The following is a 20,321-nucleotide window of genomic DNA, read 5'->3' on the forward strand; positions in this document are numbered from 1 at the left end:
CGCCGGGCCCGCTCGGCCGCCTCAGGGGCGCGGCCGCCGCAGCGCCGCCCCGAGCACGGGCGGGCCCGCTCCCACAGACACAGCGGCGGCCGGGAGCGAGCGAGGGGCAGGGAAAAACGCACGGGTGCGATGTTCGTTTATATACAAAGGCTTTATTTGAGCGGACAGAAAAGGAGGGAGTAGGAGAACAACGCAGGTCAGACCGTAGCCACACACAAACACAGAAAAAAGGCAGAAATCGCCTACGTGGAAATAGTCCCGTAACAGACAGGGAGGGGACATTTGTAAACCTAGAACGCGGCAGTAACAAATAAAGCACGCAGGGGACAACAGGTGTGTTATCCTTGATGTTCTCCTCTAGGCCTCGTCTGAACTAGATTGTCTACGGGGAGAAAAACCCAAACCCTACGACATTTATAAGGTCAGTTTTTTACTCCTGTACATCACATCAGAGCTCAAGTAGGAACTTGAACTTAGGCAACTTTAACAGGCATAGATAAGGTGGAAGAAGTTCTTCTTCCCCTCAACCAAATCATGCAGAAACTCACTAGGTCTATCCTGCCTTTTATCAAACACGTCTTCCGCTTTGCTCAGTTTTGCCCCAGCACTTGTGGGCAAAAGAAGTACTGTATGAAGTAGCCAAAAACTAGAATGATAGGCTTACTGGCAGTAAAAAAAAGAGCCTGCTTGATAGTGCTAGATAAATCAACATTTCATGTATCTGCAATAAATCTTAAGTGCAATTAAGTGAACTTCTGCTGTACTCCTAAAATGTTCTGCATATTTTCACAGCTTCTTTCGTAACACTAACTTGTTTGATAAGAAAATGGTTGCAAAATACTTAGAATTTCCTACAATTCTATATTAGAAGTCTACTATAAGTCTATAATAGGGGAAAAAAGGGTTGAAAAACATTTTAACTTCATATAGAGAAAGAACAGAAAGGCAAAATATATTTATAGTGCTATTTACAAGTCTGTTACTAAATTCACATTTATGCCTTATTAAACAAAGTTCAATATGAAAATTATTTTTAAGCAACCCAGTAAAATCATCCTATGTTTAGCTAAAGAAATAATCACAAAGAAGTTGTGCTTTTAAAATTTTGGCTCTGGTGGAAAATGTAGCATTTCAGAAGAGGTAGGAAACTGAACAAAAGCACAAAAGGAAACAAAGATCCAGGTGTGTTCCCAGTGAGAAAGCTTTTCCTTGGCAAGGTACAAAAGTTCCAAGGAAGTATCTTCCAGCACCTATACAAAATCAGTTTTGGAAATTGAAAATTACAGGAAGGTGTTAATATGTCATTGGAAGCTGCCCACATAGCTGGTATAACATTCTTCACGAAGAGTTATTACCAGCAAAAAAAAAAATATATCTATGAAGTAAAATACTTGATTATTCCAGGACCACAGCAAAAGTCAAGTTTGACAGATGGCTTTTGCTTATTCTGTACGCTTCAAAAATATGGCTCTGCAGTTTTATTTGTGTCATTACATCTGATCATAATGTCTACAAATGTCACATTTTTTTGATTCTTTCAAAAAAGCGTTTTCAATGCGTAGTTTTTCAGTCTCCTGTAAAACAGAAAAAAAAGCATGAGTATATTAAGGAAATTTTCCTCGCATCTTTTATATTTCTAAGTAAGCGGTTTCTGTATTTGTTCGAGTGTTTTATATATTATATACTTGGGGAAATAAAACAGGGCAATCCTTGTCTGGGGCTTGTGAGGAGACGGACCAGTCATGACTTACTCAACTGCATAAAATCTATTGCTCTCCAACAGAAAAGCAAGAATTTTAGTTGTCATTCTCAAAGCTCAGCTCTCTTCTATGTCAGGTCATTACTTCATCTGTATTCTACTCTGCAGCTTACCTCAGTGAGCTTAGCGTTATCTTTCTTCAGTTTCACAAGATACTGAATCTTCTGGTTTAGGTTTTGATGACCAAGTAATTTCCCGTTCTCCTCAGCAAGAGAGTCAACTTGCTTCCTCAGCAATTCTATTTCCTGTAATTAATATAAATACATGGTGTACCTGTTAGCAGTAGCCTCTCCTTTTTTCAGAAGAAGTAGCTTCTTAGAGCTACAAACATACTAACATTTAGGCTTGTTGTAACATATGATGCAAGAATTGGTTCATTCAGGAAATACATATTTGTCTTATGTCTCCTTAGATACTATGTTAGATCCTTCTAAAGGTCAAAAAAGAGCACTAATTTATTTGATTATGAATTGCAACACTGTTTTCGGTACCCAGACTTCCACTAATGCACAAATATTACAAATACAACTAAACTGTAAGACCTCTACTACTGCTGAATAAGATTCTACTGTAAAGACGAGAAAAAGATTATACATGTGTAACCTTTTCAGTTCTGTCTCTTTCTTCATATGCTTCCTCCAGTTTTGATCTAATGTCTTCTTTTTCATTAAATGCTTTGAGCTCCAAAGTTCTTGTTCGTTGTAGCTCCAGAGCCATTTGACGACAGGTATTCTCTTGGACTCTGAGGATATTTTTGGTCTCTTCTAATCTGTCAATATACAAGAAGCATAAAAAACTTTAAAACCAATATAAATGGCATATAAGTGAATTACTAAGTCAGTCCTGGACATGGAGGGAGGCTCCTTTAAAAGTGTCCTTCTGAAACAATATATTTTTCTTAGAACTTAGTGTTAAGGGAAGGAAAAATTACATTCTGCTCCACAGCTCTTCTGTTTCATACTGTCAACTAGGCAGTGTTTTGGAGATGCTCTTTCTCTTTGGTAACTGTGCTCTTTGGGAACTGTTTGCAATCCAGGAGACACAACTCCACTTAGGAGAAAGCAGAAACAGAAGCTTCGCCTACAAGGACTCTTTGAATTAATCCACCAAAGGAATGTAAATTTTCAAGTTTCCCCTAGATTGCTTGTCTGTCTGTGACTTTTCCCCAAGTGGTTTTGTTGTTCGGAAACATCTCTGAGCATCTCCAATGGCCTGAGCTTGTTTGGCCTGGTAACAGAAGGACCACCGCTTAGGATAGAATTAAAACATTTTAGCAGATGTCTGTAAGGCTCACAGAATATTAAACTGTGCCATCAAACTTCTGAGCCTGTCTACTGATTATGTGAAACTTTAGTAATTTTCTGAGTCTATTCAAATATTGTATAAATTAAATTCTTTTTGTCATCAGTTTTGTTTTACTGAAGCCTGGTGTTTAAGACCTACTGTGTGAACAGTATTTATTTTGTACATTTGTCAAGACATTTTCTTAATGAGGAAAGAATATTTTCCCTCTTTGTGCATTATTTGTTTGTATGATACCTTGCAGCACTGTTATAAAGCGTATTTCAGAGACCAGACAGGTATGAAAATACAATACATCAAATAGCAAAATGATCCCTAATTGCCAGACTAGGGTTGCTGGAAAATTTAACTGAAAGATACTTTTGAAATGATCATGTGCATAAAAACTATCTTCCTCCTTAAAAGAAGTTACTTACATAGAAAGCAGACCATTAAATGCAAATAACTCAAGTATTACAAGATTCAGCCACTGTGAATCCTGAAGAGTACAGATTAGGAAAAGAAGAGCAGGACCAACATTTTCAAACTAATGTTTATCTATTAATTCAGTATTTTCTTTCTTTGCAACTATCCATCCAAGGTGCAAAACATTTGAATGTTGAGGACTATTTGCGCAATTGTGCAAACACAAACTAGGAGTCCTCTAATAATAAAAAATTTTCATTATCCAACATGAACTGCAAAAATTTAAACAAGTAGCATAAAAAGAAAATAATTAGATTATATTTAAAATTATAAAAGTTATGATACTAATAAAGAAATGAACAGTATTTCAATTCAATTTGAAAGGGGATGTGCTTAGAATTCATTGCATGTATAAAACTTAACACATAAATAACTTTAAGAATTAGAAATGTCTCTTCCAATTCAAGTTTTTACGGTTCTACCTATTTCAGAGTATTGTCCTGACATAAGGCTATCCTTTTCAGTAAATTTAGTAATAGGTGCTGCTACCACCTACTGATGAGAAAGAGTAAGAACTTAATGTGTGTCGCAAAAGTATAAACATTTCCAAATTATGTCTTTTATAAATTCAGATATTGGACTTTAGTGCTTAAATATAGCTTTTTTCATAATTAATTAGTTTAATACAAGTTTCCAGTTCAAAGAACAATATTTAGACTTACTCTGCTTTCATTTTCAGCATTTCCTCCATTGCTTTATTCTGTAAAAATTCAAAAGCATTAGATACAGTCCTAATGTTTAACATACAGATATATATTTAAAATTATTTATCACTTAATTGATGCTGTGTATCTCATTACAGATCCTGCCAAAGTCATCCTACTGCTCCGTAGCTCACATCTCTAATAGTCACTTTAAGTTTGCCTCTTTGCTACATGCAAGTATTTCCCATTTCATGCCAGCACAAATGACCCACAGCATATCTCTCTGCCCACTCACACACAGCAAAGCTCTAACAGGGAAATCCATGGCAGTCTCCGCTGTGACATTAACTTCCCTTTGACACAGACCTGACATTAGCAAGTGACACAATCTTCACTTTCCAGCTCTGTGGAGATGAGTCAGATTTCACAATCTGAATCTGTTTTTGTTTCTTGTGTAATCTGACACCCTGTTCACTGGTGTCAGGCTGAGATAGAAACCCTAAGAGCTAAGTGTCAGGCTATTAGAAGTCACTACAAATCAGTGTTTGTTTCACCACTGTGAAATAGAAGAAAACAAGTTCATACTTCACAGCAGGTCAACAGCAACTGACATGAGAACGATAATATACCTTGGCAAGTCGTTCCTCAGCAATCTCCTCCTCCTTCTCTTTGAGCTGCTGAACATCAGGATGTTTCTGATCACTAGGAAATTCAAGAATGAAGAAAGTTTCTCATAAATAAAAGAAACAAGTTGTAAAAACATCTTGCCCAGATTAAACCAGTAAATATGTGTAGTTGTTTTCACACGTGTTCATGCTCAAAATACTGAACACATCACAAAACAACTGTGGAAGGGTTTCTATATTGTTCTATATTCCATGAACACCACATTTCCTTTTGTTAGAGTATGGAGAAACTAATGCTTGCATTAAAAAAATTACAAATGTAATAGCAATGCAACAGTTTGTTATAACAGCTTTGTGATTAAGGTAAATATTTTATTAGTTGATGATATTCAGGTGTATGTTGACTGCAGAAAGCAACTTCTTCCTATAGGATAACTTGGCAAGACCACTGACCAGTTAAGAAAGTAAAAGATTCTTGTATTTAGAAGACTTCAATACTTTTTATTTTGTTAGTTTTTGATTAACATGACATTGGATGGAAGTAAGCAAGCACCATACAATTAAAATAACCCACAAAGCAATACGCCAGTGGAACCACTTTATCCTTGTAGTGTGCCATAAGGAAAGAACTGGTTAGGAGTTTTATAATTGCATCAAACCCACTATTTTCAGTAACTTAAAATCTTTGTGAACAGGTCAGGTGGGGCACTGAATGATGATGCTGTTTCTAAGGCCTTCTGCTTAGTTTGCAACAGACATTTGAAAGAGTGTTGTGAATTGAAATGGGAATTGTAGAAAAACAAGAATGGTAATGTTGCCATGGAACACTGGATTCTGTGGCTTTGTTTTTCACAGTTTCACAGTTCCTGGATCCAATTTTTCCACAGAAAAGCATTACTTTTATATTCCCCACTTGCTGGATTCCTGACTTGGACCTTGGGATATGATTTGCATATGCATCACCAATTCCCTGCTCCTGTTAGTTGATTGGAGTTATGGTTTGAATAGACCAAATGCTAATACTATATTGGAGGCTTTAAAAGTTCATTTATGTCTATGTTAAAACTTGTGTTGAATTCATTTGGACATTTGCTATCTACTGAATCCATAACTACACAAATGATACGGCACTATATAATATGTGGGAATGGCTATGTGTATAATTATTTTACATTCTATTTCCATTTCCTTTATAAAACTTTGTTGCATTTGAGAATTTGTGATTTAAGAGCAATAAAGTCTACAAGCCAGTAAACAGTTTCCACAGAATAGTCTGAGTCAATCTCCACATTTACAAACAATATGTAAGACTTTATTTCAAATAAACAGTGTACATTTTATCTCGCTTAATTATTTCAAGTTAAGATAGATTTTTTGTGTTTTATTTAACTTTACCTGTTCTTGCTTGGTCTCTGAGCTTCTACAAGGCTCTGTAAACTCCTGTTGTTTTCCACCAATATCTGCATTTCCAGACGCAAGTTCTCCAACTCATTTAATTGTTCCTAAGCAAGGAAAAAGAAAGAAGTTTGAAACATTTTATTTGAAGACCAAATTGCAAGTCCTGTTTTCATTTCCATTGAATATGTTTCTGAGTAAAATAGAAGACAAAACTATTTATCAGAAAACAAGCACAGTTCTCTGGCAAATGTCTGCATTACCCTTCCATTTATAGTTACATTAAAAACTTATTTTAAATCAAGTCAGAACAGTTTCAGCAGTAAAACCAATGTTAGCATTTGACATTCATGAACTCAAAACAACTCAGTTCTTGGGAAAATGAGATATACTGACATTTCAAGCCAGTTGTCGCATTTTGAGCCTAGGGAAAGAGAGGACCAAAACCTGCTTTCCTGCTTTAATGGACACACTACCAAGCAGAGCTCATTCAAAATCTAAACTCTGTATTTTGTCTTATTTTAACCTGTAGAGATTAACTCATAGTACCTTCAGCCTTAGAATTTCATCATTTTTAGCTCTTCGTTCTTCATTCAGTTCATGGACAAGGTGCTCCAGATTTATTGCAGAAGCCCTACGATCGGCTATTTCTTGCTCATGGGTTTCCAAGAGCTTTGCCAAATTCACATCAAAATTAGGGGGAGTTTTTGGACACTGTCATGTTAAAAGAAACAAACCAGACAAACTATTAGTAAGGAACTGTTTGCCATATGTATTGGTTACATGTTTTAATACTTAATTAATATTAATAAATTGCTGGCAGACAAGTCATCAATAATACAATTAAGTTACAAACTATGTGACTGGGAATTGACCATTCTTGATACACTAATTTCTGGTTCCAGCCTGAAGCCATGCTGTAAGGTTTGTAGTCATTTATCATGTATTTTAACAGGCATGAAAACAAACATGTTTCTCTCACAAGTGCCATACCTGAGGAAATGTTACTAAAGATGAGTCCACAAAGCAATCTATTTGCTTCATTTTTAGTTCATACTCATTCTTCCTGTTCTCCAGTTCCTCTGTCATTTTGTCCAACTAATAGAAACACCAGTAAGAATTAAATTAGCTCATAATAAACACAAAATAGGAAAGAAAATAGAAGCCAGATCTTTCTTTTGAGCAGATTTAAGTATACCACAAGCTATATTAGATTAACTTAGGCTTCATTTTTATAACTCTTGTATATTTTAGCTAATACCTGTTAAACTTTCAACAGTTGTATGTAACAAGCATTTTTGAAAGCATATATACATTATATACCGTATACTGCGTAGTTAATCTGAATTTTGTTTCTGTTGCTGTTTTATTTTCTTGGCTTACTAACATGATCTACGTTTCAAAGGGCTTGCTAGTACAGAAGAAACTATTATGAACTTTGCTGGCAAATATTACTGGTCAAAACATGATACAAAGATTTTTGTGGTATAGATTTGATCAGTTTCCCCAAAGAGAATATGCTAACTTGACAAAAGAACTCCTCTTTCAAATAATAACTTACTGGAATTTTTGCCAGCACATATTACATAACCCTATGGTAATTATGACAATTTGGACAAAGGCTTAACATAGCTATTTAGTCTGCAAAAGCTCCAAATAATTCTCAAGACTATGTAATTTATAGAGCTCAACACTTATGTTTGTTAGATAATTATATTGTTTGTGGATAAGCAGAGGAAAAAGTAGTCCCCTAGATGACACTGCTGATAACAATCAGGTTGCTCAGTAGTTACAGACACTGATAATTTTACTCTGCTATCTCTAGACATAATCTCTGAAATATGTAAAAGTTACCTAGCCTTTGTTCAGAAGTTTTTAGACTACTATTTTGCTTTTACAAGGAGCATTGCTCTTCACCAAGAGTACAAGATGCTATAAAATTACATGCAAAAGCTTTTCAACTCCCTCTCGATGAGCTAATTATCAAAATCTCTGTTTTACCTGTTCCCTAAGTTCCTGGATTACAGCTTCTTTCTTTGCTATGTCTTCCTGAGCACACTGGAGCAACGAATCATGTTTCTTGGAGGCCTCTGTCAGACTTATTAGCTGATCAGTGGTATGACGCAATTCTTCACACAGAAGATCTTTCTATTTTAAGTCATTGGATGAGTAAAGAAAGAAATGTTAAAGTTATTACTCCAAGTCAGTTTGTTTCAAGGTGTTTTGTCATTGGTGTCAAGATTGTTAACAGCTACGAGCATCTCTCTTTTCCTTCTACTTTTTCATCATGAATTGTAGCAAGCCTTCATCTATAAATTTCTTATTTTAGCATGTTTTCATATCCATAGTCTTGGTTCCAGAACAAAAATAAGAACTTTCCCACAGTATAGTCACAGTTCTTGTGGAAGATCTTTGCAATCAACCACAGTTTTAAAGTATAATGTGTACTTAAAAAGAGATACAGTTCTCTAAATAAAAAACCCCAGAAAATAAGATAAAGATTTTAATCCATGCTGAAGCAATTACAGTTTTTTTAGAGCACTCATATTCTGTAGATACCTCTGGATTTATTCTCCCATCCGATCTGATGGGGCATTGTGCCTACACAAGTTAACCCAGAAGGAGAAACTGAACTTGGTATTTTAAATGCTACCTTGGATTAGTTCTTCTTGTCCAGTCAAGAAAGCATGAAGAAATTAGTAACTGAAGTACAAAGTCGAGGAGAAACACTATAATTTTATCAGGAGCCAGATACACCTAAGAATAACACTGGATTAAGAACTAGTACTTCAGTTTAAAAAAAAAAACAACGTAAACAAAAACCCAAAGTGATCCCTTTGGCAGACAACTCAGTTTGGGGTTCCAGAATGTCACATTTAGATATGATTAATCATGAATGTAGTCTGTTTCTTCTTAAATAGATTTCCACTGTGTTCAAAGGGTGTTGAGAGACAAATACTTCTCTGGAAGACTTTACTGGTGCCATATAATTGATTAGTAAATCTAATGATGGATGATCTTGTAGAAATTACATGTAAGGAGGTGCTAATGGTTCTGACTGATGGACATGTTCATCAAAATAAGGGTGAGAGCAGTAACAGAAAAGAGTTAAAGAAAGATACAATTTTAAAAGGCAATCCCACAGTTGAATCAACAACGCATCCTAAATCTGTTTCCAGCAGGTGGAGCTTTTAGTTAAAATTATGAGTAAAGAACAGATGTTACTGAATATAGTAGCAGTGGGGGAGGAGATAGTGTTAAACATAATATATTCTTCCACCTATTTTAATTTCTCAGCTGCATCATCTAAAGCTGCCCTTAAATTCAGCTGATGATTCCTTAGTGGCCTTAGCAAAATTAAACCAGGCTTTTAGCATAGGCTTTTATGAAGTAGCTTATAAAATATTTATGTCAAATAACGTGATAATTTAACAGAATTTGTCAGGTATCTCATGAAAAATTCTTTTAAGAACAGCTTAACTAGCTATAGTTTGAACTAAAATGAGGTTAAGTTTTACATGAATATTTTAAGCAAACCCACATCCAATTGGTCTTGTTAAACAAACAATCATAATACACCAATGTTAATGTTTTTACCTCAATATTATCAGCTATTTCTCTTCCCTCCAAGGCTTCCTTCAGTTCTTCAATCTTCTTTTCCTGATCCTCTATGATTCCTTTGCTTTCTTCTTTTGCAGCCAGAACAATATTATACTTGCACTACAAAACAACATTTAAATAAATTTTAGAATATTTTAGGAAACATGTTATCAAGGAAAGATGGCAAACGCAATACAAACAAATGTACATCACAAATCCTATGACAATTAGAAACGTTTAGAAATCTCTCAATGACTAAAACCAAAATAATATATATTACTTGCTAAATTATACAAACTGTGTTTTTAGAAATTAGTTGTCAGAATGATAGGAAAAGATTATTACTTTAATGTTAATTAGCCACCACAATACATATTACACACTAAAATCATTATTAAAAGATAACCAAATATAGGAATTTGTCTCATCAACATTTTGTCTGTAGAACCTCTTGACTTTGTAGTTCACACATAATATATAATCTGAAGCATTCTGTGGGTTGTTCCATCAGTTTGGAAACCAGACCTATTTTAATGAATCAGGTGCATCATATTTATTTACAGTTATTCAAATACACAGTTTTAGTTCTTTATACTTATTTTAAGATGTAGAACGTAGTAATATCAGCAACATAAAAATTCACTCCCTTAAAAAAATACACTTGCAATTCAGCTTCAGTTGTTGAGGTTTTAAATTGCCAATTTCTGAGAAAAATCTAAATGTGACTGTCAGCTGAGTGTAGTTTACAAGATGTGAATAGGTCCCTTCAGAGACACGGCTTCTTACCCACCACGCGGAGAGGGTTCGGTTTTCAAGACAGCCTTAGGCATAAAATGTTCAGAAGATTTCAACATGTCAAAACAAAGAAGTTTCCTTCTAAAATGGTTCAGCAAGTTATATTGTTTGAGACCCATGATAAGACATGTCATTTCTAAAGAACGATACTATGTCCTTCAAAATGACAGAACATACCTTTATATCCTCGAGGTCTCTTGTCAACCCATGTATGGACTCAGTTTTATGATTAATTGAAGACCTCAGCTCCTGGATCTGTTTCATCAAGTCAGTTACAACTTCCTGAAACATAAAAAGAAAAGAATCCTATAAAATACATATAAAATCTATATAATGTGTTACTGGACTTTTTTTGGTATATAATTTGTCAATCCCAAATTTCAAACAGTCATATGAAAATGAGGCCTCAAATTGCACATGTAAAGTAATAAGAGAAAATTTGTTGCTGAATCATTGGCTTTTGCTCTAGCACTTAAATAAAGAATTAAATAACCTGCTGTGTTCATCAGAAGAGAACATTGGCTCACTAATTTAGTATTGGCTTGTAATGAGTTTCTAGTAGGAGAACAGAAGTACCACAGTTTAAGGGTACATTTGCTTGTAATGGAAAAAGACACATTCAAGAAATAACACTGCACTGACAATACCAGGTTGCTCTGACCTTATACATGTCAAATTTTTGGTTTTAGCATGCAAAAAACAAGATTTATCATTGCATTGTGCTGGGTAGTAAACACACTATGTGGTTCCTTATGCCTGTTTCACAGACAGGATGTATACTTGCACTAGGGGAACTCCTCATACACTGCATCAGCCTTTACATGACAAAGTGCTCTGATTTTATTTATAGATACACACAGTCACATTCCTTCCCCTTTCCATTTGTCCGTTACAACATGGCACTGACTGGAACACCCTATTAATCATGAGGGGAATTATTCATTGTTTAAGCAATGAATGTTTTGTCCAGTAGATAGCTTTACCTTGATTTTTTTTTTTTTTTTGTTTAATCTTCAGTTAACTTGTGTTTTCTCTGAAGGCATACCAGTTTTTCTATCTCCCTGCAAACTCCAAGCTAGGGAAAAGCAGGATTTATTTTACCTCTGTATAGAGCCAGGATTGCCCAAGAGTACAGAATTACTTAGTATCATGGGCTTTCAACTCTGCTACAGAACAGTTACCCACAAAACCCTGTACCAGTAGCAGAAATAAGCCTAAACCTTATCCGTATCATTTGTCTTCTTCAGCGAAGCAATAGTCTCTGCAGCAGCAGCCAGCTCCTGTTCCAATGTCCTGATTTTTGCTTCCTAGAGAAAATAATATTGTGAAGGAGAGTCTTTATTACCTTTGAAGTGTGTTTTGTAAAGCCTCAAATAATGAAAAAAAATAAAAAAAAGAAAACCAAACAAAAAGAAGGAAGTAAGTTGTTAACCTTACCAGAATGATTAAGCAGTAGCTTAACAAAATGATATGTAACCTGAGCAGTCTACATTTATTTTGCTGGTAATCAATGGAACAGTCAGCACAGAAATAAAAGTGCTATTAATGCACAAGCAAGTCCATGAACACAGTTTAAATATTCAAATCTGCTGCTGTACCTGATGCTCACACCGTGTCACCATTTCAGAGAATGGTTTCTCCACCTGTGCTTTTTCAAGTATTTTCAAGAGCTCCCTGGTAAAGAAAACATTTCTAATGAGAAATATAATCAAAATATAGGAGAGTTTTAACAAAGTCAACTCATAGGATTTATTCTTATATGGTTTATTCTTATTTGCACTTAATTTTTTTAAGAGTTCTTCAATAATCACCTTCTCAGTGCTATACAAAAGACCAGTAGTTTAGTTACACTGCTATCAGTGGAACTTTATTTTTGATATGAAGATCTATACTTGCAATGAAATTACTTTTGTCATGTTAATTGAACACATTAAAGTGAAGTGCTGTTCTAATTTGGATAAAATAAAAAAGCCCATTATGAAATTATTGTCAACCACCCGGGGAAAAACACCTCTACAAACAGGATCCCCATCTGAATACAAAACATAGCACAGGACCAAAACAATGCAGTCAAAGGAAAATAAAGCCCACCACTAATTAAAACTTACTTTGAATTGTTTTCTTTGTCTTCTTGTAATTGCAATGTTAGTTTTTCATTATGTTCTTTTTCTGTTTTCAGAAGGTGAAGAAGGTTCTAGAATATCAAAATATATGTTGCTATAAGAAGTTACAATAAAAGGTCTTTAAAATAATCTAAAATCTAAATAAATTCTTAAAATGACTGAAACCTGCCTACTCCCCACACCTTAACTGGAAACAGAAAGATCCTTAGCTTTGTTCTGGTCAAGTTCAAAAGTAAACTCTTATTCATATTAGGTAATTAGTTCTTTTTACCTGCCATTGATAATAATTTCATATAGCTATGATGTTCCTCAATATCTAAGGTTGTGAAGGCAGAAATTAGAATTTTCAATTTTAGATTAATTTAGGGGCATTTTTCAAATTCCAAGTTTGCTCCAAATACTAAATGAATAAGGAATTTATATCAATAATTTTCAGTCTGTCAGCATTCCTTTAAACACTAAAAAAGGAAAAGTTATATCCTGAGCAGGCACAGTATATGTACACTGTGAAAAGCAGGCAAAATCATCTGCAAAAGCCCTTGAGCAACCTTACTGCTGTTTTGCAGTCACTGCAGTCTGACAGGCTTTCAAGGACAGCATCAAGTAAATTGCAGGACAGTGATCCACCACAAGCCATAGATCATTTTAACAAGATCATACCCACTATGAAAATTTTTAAGAAACTGCTTTGTAAAGATAGAATAAGTAGGCTAGTCTTGGCTAGCACTGAGATGAAAGGTCATCGCAGCATTTCAATGTCAGGATTCTTTTTCAGAGAAGTTTCTTATTCCTTTACTAATTAACCCATTTCCCTTAACATTTCCAGGGCAATTTCTTTAGTCTAAAAACTTACTACTTCACGATGCTATGGGTTATTTCTTGTAGCCTACGGTTGCAAAAAACTTGCACCAAGTTTGGAAAAAGGTTTTGGGTACATCTTCCAAAAGAAAGCACCAAGAAACCTACTATTACTGTGGAATCTGTATCAATGATACAATTGAATTAAACAGGAATTAAACAATCTGGCTATGGTATAATGAACTCCTCTGAAACCCTCGACTGTCTTACACAAAGCTCAGTTTTCATTGCTTCTGCTTCTTGTTTTCTGTCCTCAAGTTGTTGCTTTAGTTGATCCGTCTCAAACTTAGTAACTTCCTGCAAATTGTCATAGTCATCCTGCAGACTTGCTTTTTCTTCAAGAATCTTTTCATGTTCTAGCCTTTATTAAAAAAAAACAAACAAAAACTCTGATAAGGTTTGTGTCATTATAAAAATACTCCACAATCACTTGTACTTTAAAATTGTCAAATAATAGATAGAGCACAGTTATTTTAGAAAGGAGTGACTGACATAAATGGTAACTCTCTTTTAAACTCAGAAACACCAAATTTCTGAAGGGCATGGGAGATTGAAGTGGCATTGGTAGACAAGGCAGTGGACTTTTTCTGATCCTGAGAAATAAATTACTTCTTACAAAATTCTGCTGAAATTTCAGCCACTGTGTCTTGCTAATGGAGTTCATGATTAAAAAAAAAAAATTTCTTTTTTTTTTTTTAGGCAGTTGTTGGGCAAAAGGCTCTGCTAGAAGAATCCTCAGTATCAATATCTGTTTAGTTGATATTTAGGTCATTTATCCCATTTAAAATCTTTATATATTCTGGACAAGTTTGGGTTATTTCTCTCTAAATTGTTGCACTGAAAATTTACTTCATTTGATTTTTCACAAAAATGAAAAACAAAGAGGGGTAAGGCATGATCTATTATAATGCAAAACATAGCTAAGCTTTCCAAGAAAAAAAACAAACAAACCCAACATATAGCCAAAACACAACAAAACAAACAAAATCCAACAACAGAAGCAAACATAACCAAGTCATGCTAATGATTTAAAACCTTGCTGATTTTCATCTCCCAATAATAATGGCAATTAGTGCAGAGAAGGTAATGAGCTTTTCTTGTTTCAATAATCAAACGTCGGTTGTTTTTTATGAATTTCTTTCTGCTTGTATTTTTAGAGCAGCATTGTTATGTCACCTAATTCATGTGATCAGACTGACAAACTCTGTCTCTTCAGGCACTTAACTTTTGGAGAGCAATGAGTTTATAGGTATATCCTACTTAATGGGAAAATGCTAAAGTAAAGCAAAATTAAGGCAGCCTCATTTAATTTCTTTCTGCTAATTTCACCACGGTTCCTCCCCATCATGACTCTGAAATAGGCATAGGAGAACTGAGCACAAAAAAATAAAAGTAAGGCACATAGGACATAAACAAACACAAAACAACTTTAAAAAAGCATGTAAAGTGCAAGTTCAGATGCAGGAGACAAGGACTAAATCACTGTATGCACTCAGGGAGGGTGTTAAGGCATTTTACCAAACTGCCAACATACCTCACACTGTCCAGCTGGAACTGTACATCCATATGTCTACCAGAAAGCTGACTCATTTCTTTCTCTTGCTTTTCCCTAAAGGCATTATATTCCAGTTTTACAGCAGATAGCTCTTTGTCTGCAGACTGCAGGACAATGCGCAAGTCATGGACTTCACTTTTTAATACTGTCAAAAAAATCCCAAATAATTTTCATGTTATTTGGAAAACTGCTAGAGTTATGACATGTAATGCTACAGAGCCTGCTGGGAAAGCCTTACAAAATTGCTCATTTTCAGTGGAACTAACCTTGCAAGTCACACACAAAAAGGTTTTGTGAATGGAAAAGGTCAATGAAACATCTAGTTTAAGAAGTAAAGGTTAATAAAAAACATTCCAGACAATATCACCGCATTTTCATAGACCAGTAGAAGATTTTCCTTTCTTTTAATTTAATATTTTCTTTTTAAATACTGTATCCTGTACCTCCTTCACGTTCAGACTAAAGAGAGCCATTTTGAATATTGTGTACTGTGCAAGATTAAACAAAGATGTTCTGCAAGTATGAAAGATTGCTTTCTTACAAAAAAAAAAAAAATCAAACCAGTATGCCTAACCACCCAGATAGTTACTCAGCATGTGTTACTGTTGATTCAGTAAGACACCTTTAAGGTTTTTATGAAATTTCAGTATTACATAGACTTACTATCAGCCTTGCTTTGACTGTCTTGAAATTGCTTTTCAAGTGATTTTATCTGTTCGAGGAGTTCCTGGCGCTCTTTACTCCAGTCATTCCTTTCAGATGAAAGAAGCTTGAGAAGAAAAGTAAAATTTTTAAATAGAAGGAAGTGTAGGAGTGGCCAAGTCATAGCTGTAACAATAACGTAATAATGTTACGTAAAACGTAACGTAAAATATATAACGTAAAAATTAAAGCATTTCATCCCCTGACTATGAATGCAGGGCACATTTTTCTTTAAAATCCCTATCTGGTGACTCTGAAATCCATACAAGTCCAAGGGAAAAAATAATTTATATAACTGAAGATATTCCCTTATCTAAAAATTTCATTCAAAAGCAACCCACAGCTTAGGAGGTGAGATCTCAGAACAGAGCTATCAGAAGTGAGACTGATCTGAAAAGAATAGAGACCTCATTTCCTTTTCTATCATCAACCCCAGCGATTAAGCAGGACTTATAAATATTTGATAGGTAGTTCCAAATGAGACAAATAGTATTTTCAGCATTCCAGAGTTTAAAATTTCCTTGTTACTAATGTTGTTTCCCAGAAATCATCAAGTTGGCCAAACCCAAGAACAATAGAGTTTATTTGCTTATATTTAAGATAAAGCAGGTCCAGAATCACAAGATTTAAAACAACAAAACCCAACTCAAACCTGCAGTGTTATGTTAAATGAATGTCCTCTGCTCAGTCCAGCTCCAAGGGGTTTGGATTAGGTGGTCTTTAAATCAACCCAAAGTATTCTGTGATTTTTAAGTCCTTGTCTTCCTGCACAGCCCTGAGCTAAGGTGCTGTGTAAATTTTTCAAAAGTCAAAATGCAAGTAACATTGCAAGACCTCACTAGACAACACAGCAGTATGATTGTATTATATTGTTAAATGAGCCCTGAATTATATTGTTCTCTCACCTCCTGTATTTGTGTAGAGTGATGCTCGAGTTTATTAATATGCTGCTGGAGTTTTATATTCTTGCTTTCCTCTTCATCCAGCTTTGTCTGCATTGTGCTCAGCTGCTCCTGTGACACAACAGACACTTAAATTTAGAGCAGCCATCTTCCACTTATTCTCACATGCCATATGGCAGTCTGTGCATATTAAATATAAAAATGTCAACAAGTTTCTATTTTTATGACCTGAACCAACAGAAAACAGAACACTCAAAAAAATAAACTGGTATCTAAAGTAGCTGATTTCTCCTATTTCAAACAGAACTGCCAAAACACAGGAAAATCCATCAGGGAATACAGGGACTGAATCCTATAAACACTTACTTTTCAGACACGTGTTTATCTTTGAGGAATAAGGTTTTAAAAAGAAATTATTCAAAATATACAGTAGCTAAATTCCTTACAGTTTCTCTGCACTACGGTAAGAATCAAAGAGGGGTTTTGTTGTTGTGCCAGGAGTTCACATGCACTGAACTTATTTCCAGCTTCTAGAGCGTAGTTCAGATAACTTCGTAGAGCTCTTCTACATAACAAACTGCCCATTACAAGAAAATTAATATTAATTGTGGGCAAGTATTACATGGCAGGTTTCTTAAAATAATGCTGTATTATATATGAAGCTTGTGTATTGTTCCCAGTGTAGCTGTCAACAGGGACTTATAAAAAGGACTCCTCAGGGACAAGTTATCAGGTTAAAAAAGTAAAAGTACAAATGCCATGTATATCTTAAACTATTACGATATTCAAGTCTTAAATCCCTTTCAGTATTTTTGTTGTAAATCCTCTTTCAAGTACAATGTGTAATTAGAGAACTGTTTCATGTTAAGTATTCATGAAGTGCTTCAGTTTCCCATGCAAATTAAAATATAATTGGTGAGGGGGAAGTACTTCATGCCAAAGTCCACCCTATTATAAAGTTACACATACAGACACTTCAGTTTTTATTCAGAACCATCACCTGTGCCACTTTGAGCTCTTCAGCAATGGCTTCATATGCTTGTTCACTCATCTCTGGGGGAACTGGCTCTTTCAGAATGTCATCCATCATCTCTTTAGAACACTGAAAATCTTCAGAATTATAATCTGGACTTAGTCGCGGCACCAGACGAGACCTTAGTTGGTAAGCTTTAGTTGGAGTGGTTATGTTCTGTTATAAAGGTTACAAAGAAGTTTTTATGTTAACTGTAAAATGAAACCAAGCCTTTGTCTAGTGTTGTCCTTCATAGTTCTATAAGCAGAATAATGAAATAAAATGCTCGAAGTGGTTAGTTCTAAACCACTACCACTTGTTCAGATTTGTCATCTGATTACAGCAGCAAGTCATTCAGTTAACACTTCAGAACAACAAGTAGCCTGTTTGGTTTATCGCATATGGGGAACTCTCCAGAACATTATTCAGGTTAAGGGATCATACAAATGACTGCCTGTATTCTCATAAAACTTAGGAGTAAGTATGTGTGGCTTTAAATAAACTCATTCTCATACCTTAAGGCTTTCTCTATGTAGCTTCTGCAACTGAGACACTTCTCGGCGCTTGTGGGCTTTGGTTGCCTCCAGAATGTTTTCAAGATGTTGGTTTGCTTTGCGAAGGGACTGAAGCTCCGATTCCAGTTCCATATGCTTCTTCCTGTTTAGGAAGTATTTTACTACTGTCAAAACCATTCCAGCAGTACGCCCTACCATCAGCAAGAATACGCTGCAGCATTGCCAGTGAGCAAACTGCAGTTGAACTCTTGCCCGAACACTGAAATGCACTATTTTGAGAAGAAAGTCATCCCTTCTGTATTAAAAAGTAAAAATAATGTATAGAAAATTAAAAAGCTAAGAAGCTTATTTGTGTTTGCATAATGAAGCAAGCAGATGGATAACTAAACATGTCAGAAAAAAATCCATTACACGGTAAGAAATAAGCTGAGAGCTCTGCAGTTCCTTTTATGAGAAAGTGATATCACCCATACCAATATGGTTTTAAGCTTTAAAAATGTTATCCAGTTATATGAGAAGTCTGAACTGGAGCTTGCCAGGATTAAAGAAAATCCTTTAAAGACTTTTTTTTTTTTTTTTTTGGAAGTGCTGCTCTGTTAAGATTATTTTGCCCTCCAAGAGTACTTTAACTGAAATCCAATAGTTGAGCAGAAATTTAGGAATAATTTTCATTAGGTATTTTGCAGAGTTACATGCTGTTACTGTGATAGTTGTGCATTAGTGACATAATGGTAGGGTCAAAGTCTACAGACAAATGGAAACCTGCTATTTCATCTTTTGGCAGTTCTATCACTTTCCCTCATTTTTTTGGCATATGCAACAAAACTTAGTTCCATAAGTTTAATTCTCACTGATGTTACACAGCAGAAAAATAAGCATACATTGATTTTTGTGAAATTGTTATTATACTCAACTGGTTCAATTACACCATATAGTTACACCTGCATGTAAAATTAAGTATCCAGTTACTCTGAAACTGGAAACAAGTTCAAAATTTAGTGTAATTTAGTGATTCCGTAGGCTTAAAAGCACACTTGTGTTTGACTGAATTCCACTATGAAAAGGTCAGTAACTGATAATAAAAGGCATACATACTATCAAGAAAGCTAGACATGCACAAAACATGAAATACATAAAATAGGAATATATTTAATGGTCAGGAAAATAAAGTAAATAATATATGAAGATATAAATAGACCATTGTAATTAATCATACGGGACAATTGACGGACTGCTGAATTGATAACTTCAGTAGGCTGTAAAATTATTATTTATGAACTTCATAGGATCTGCTGCACAGAAATCTAAGAATAAAAATACAGATTTGTACAATTTCCTGAGTAAGCAAAAAGAACATTAAAAGCTACTTTGGAAAAAAAGAAGTGGGGAGGTAAAAATGGAACTATCTTGTGCCTGATGCTTTCCAAATTACACTCTAGATTCACTAAAATCAATAAAAAGCAACAGTGTTAGGTACAAGCTAAAAGGTCCCTTTTGCCTTCCAGGTTTGCATCACATTTGCTGGAAATGCAATGGTTTTTCTTGTATCTCCAGTAATAATGCCTGAATTTTTCAAAAATGGGGTTAATCAAGTCATGTTTTATTCACTTGCATATGAATATATGTAGGTATTAGTCAGGCCTTTCACATTATCTTGTGCTGCCCTCAAGAAGAATAATGATAGTAAATTCTTCACTACATTAGTAAGAACAAAGTAGACCTTTTTCTCATGTTTAGATGTCAAAGCAAGTGGACATAAATGTACTGCTGACACCATGTCTTTGTGCTAATTTGAATTTAATCTCTGTTTCAATAACAAGTTCCAAGATGTGGTATTACTGCCTTCTTAAAAAAAAATCTTTGAAGTAGAGACAAAACCATTAACCAATAGGTTAGCCAAAACTTTCTGGGGTGCTTGGATTCTACATTTATAGTGACTCAAACTTGCACTCTCAAAGTGGTTATATTAAAAAGTACTGTTGCACTAAAAGAAACCCCAAAATACCCCCTCATTCTCCCTCAACACCATCAACTCTTAGTTTTTGTCACTGCTTTCATCTGTAACAAT

At 34.8% G+C, this 20,321-nt stretch overlaps 1 protein-coding gene across 2 annotated transcripts in view; it reads right to left on the reverse strand.

Annotated features, from left to right (window-relative positions):
- Nucleotides 1-136: 136 nt before the first annotated feature.
- Nucleotides 137-20,321, reverse strand: part of KIF15 (kinesin family member 15) — a 36,341-nt gene continuing 16,156 nt past the window's right edge. Inside the window, exons 16-35 of one of the 2 annotated variants that reach the window (XM_027904407.1) lie at nucleotides 18,254-18,395; nucleotides 17,727-17,915; nucleotides 16,730-16,837; nucleotides 15,786-15,891; nucleotides 15,102-15,267; nucleotides 13,778-13,928; nucleotides 12,695-12,780; nucleotides 12,185-12,260; nucleotides 11,807-11,893; nucleotides 10,764-10,868; nucleotides 9,789-9,911; nucleotides 8,193-8,339; nucleotides 7,185-7,289; nucleotides 6,741-6,905; nucleotides 6,192-6,298; nucleotides 4,800-4,872; nucleotides 4,189-4,226; nucleotides 2,363-2,528; nucleotides 1,873-2,004; nucleotides 137-1,574 (exon numbers count right to left, since the gene is read on the reverse strand). In XM_027904407.1, coding sequence (XP_027760208.1) covers nucleotides 1,491-1,574; nucleotides 1,873-2,004; nucleotides 2,363-2,528; nucleotides 4,189-4,226; nucleotides 4,800-4,872; nucleotides 6,192-6,298; nucleotides 6,741-6,905; nucleotides 7,185-7,289; nucleotides 8,193-8,339; nucleotides 9,789-9,911; nucleotides 10,764-10,868; nucleotides 11,807-11,893; nucleotides 12,185-12,260; nucleotides 12,695-12,780; nucleotides 13,778-13,928; nucleotides 15,102-15,267; nucleotides 15,786-15,891; nucleotides 16,730-16,837; nucleotides 17,727-17,915; nucleotides 18,254-18,395 — 2,356 coding nt within the window. In that variant the 3' untranslated portion in view covers nucleotides 137-1,490. Of the gene's footprint in view, nucleotides 1,575-1,872; nucleotides 2,005-2,362; nucleotides 2,529-4,188; nucleotides 4,227-4,799; nucleotides 4,873-6,191; nucleotides 6,299-6,740; nucleotides 6,906-7,184; nucleotides 7,290-8,192; nucleotides 8,340-9,788; nucleotides 9,912-10,763; nucleotides 10,869-11,806; nucleotides 11,894-12,184; nucleotides 12,261-12,694; nucleotides 12,781-13,777; nucleotides 13,929-15,101; nucleotides 15,268-15,785; nucleotides 15,892-16,729; nucleotides 16,838-17,726; nucleotides 17,916-18,253; nucleotides 18,396-20,321 lie in introns of those variants that run through there. The other variant, XR_003573585.1, reaches the window with a different exon arrangement.

Source organism: Empidonax traillii, unplaced genomic scaffold (genome assembly GCF_003031625.1).
Source record: "Empidonax traillii isolate 1590-97213 ecotype Southwest subspecies unplaced genomic scaffold, ASM303162v1 scaffold1053:size215182, whole genome shotgun sequence".
NCBI lineage: Eukaryota > Metazoa > Chordata > Aves > Passeriformes > Tyrannidae > Empidonax > Empidonax traillii.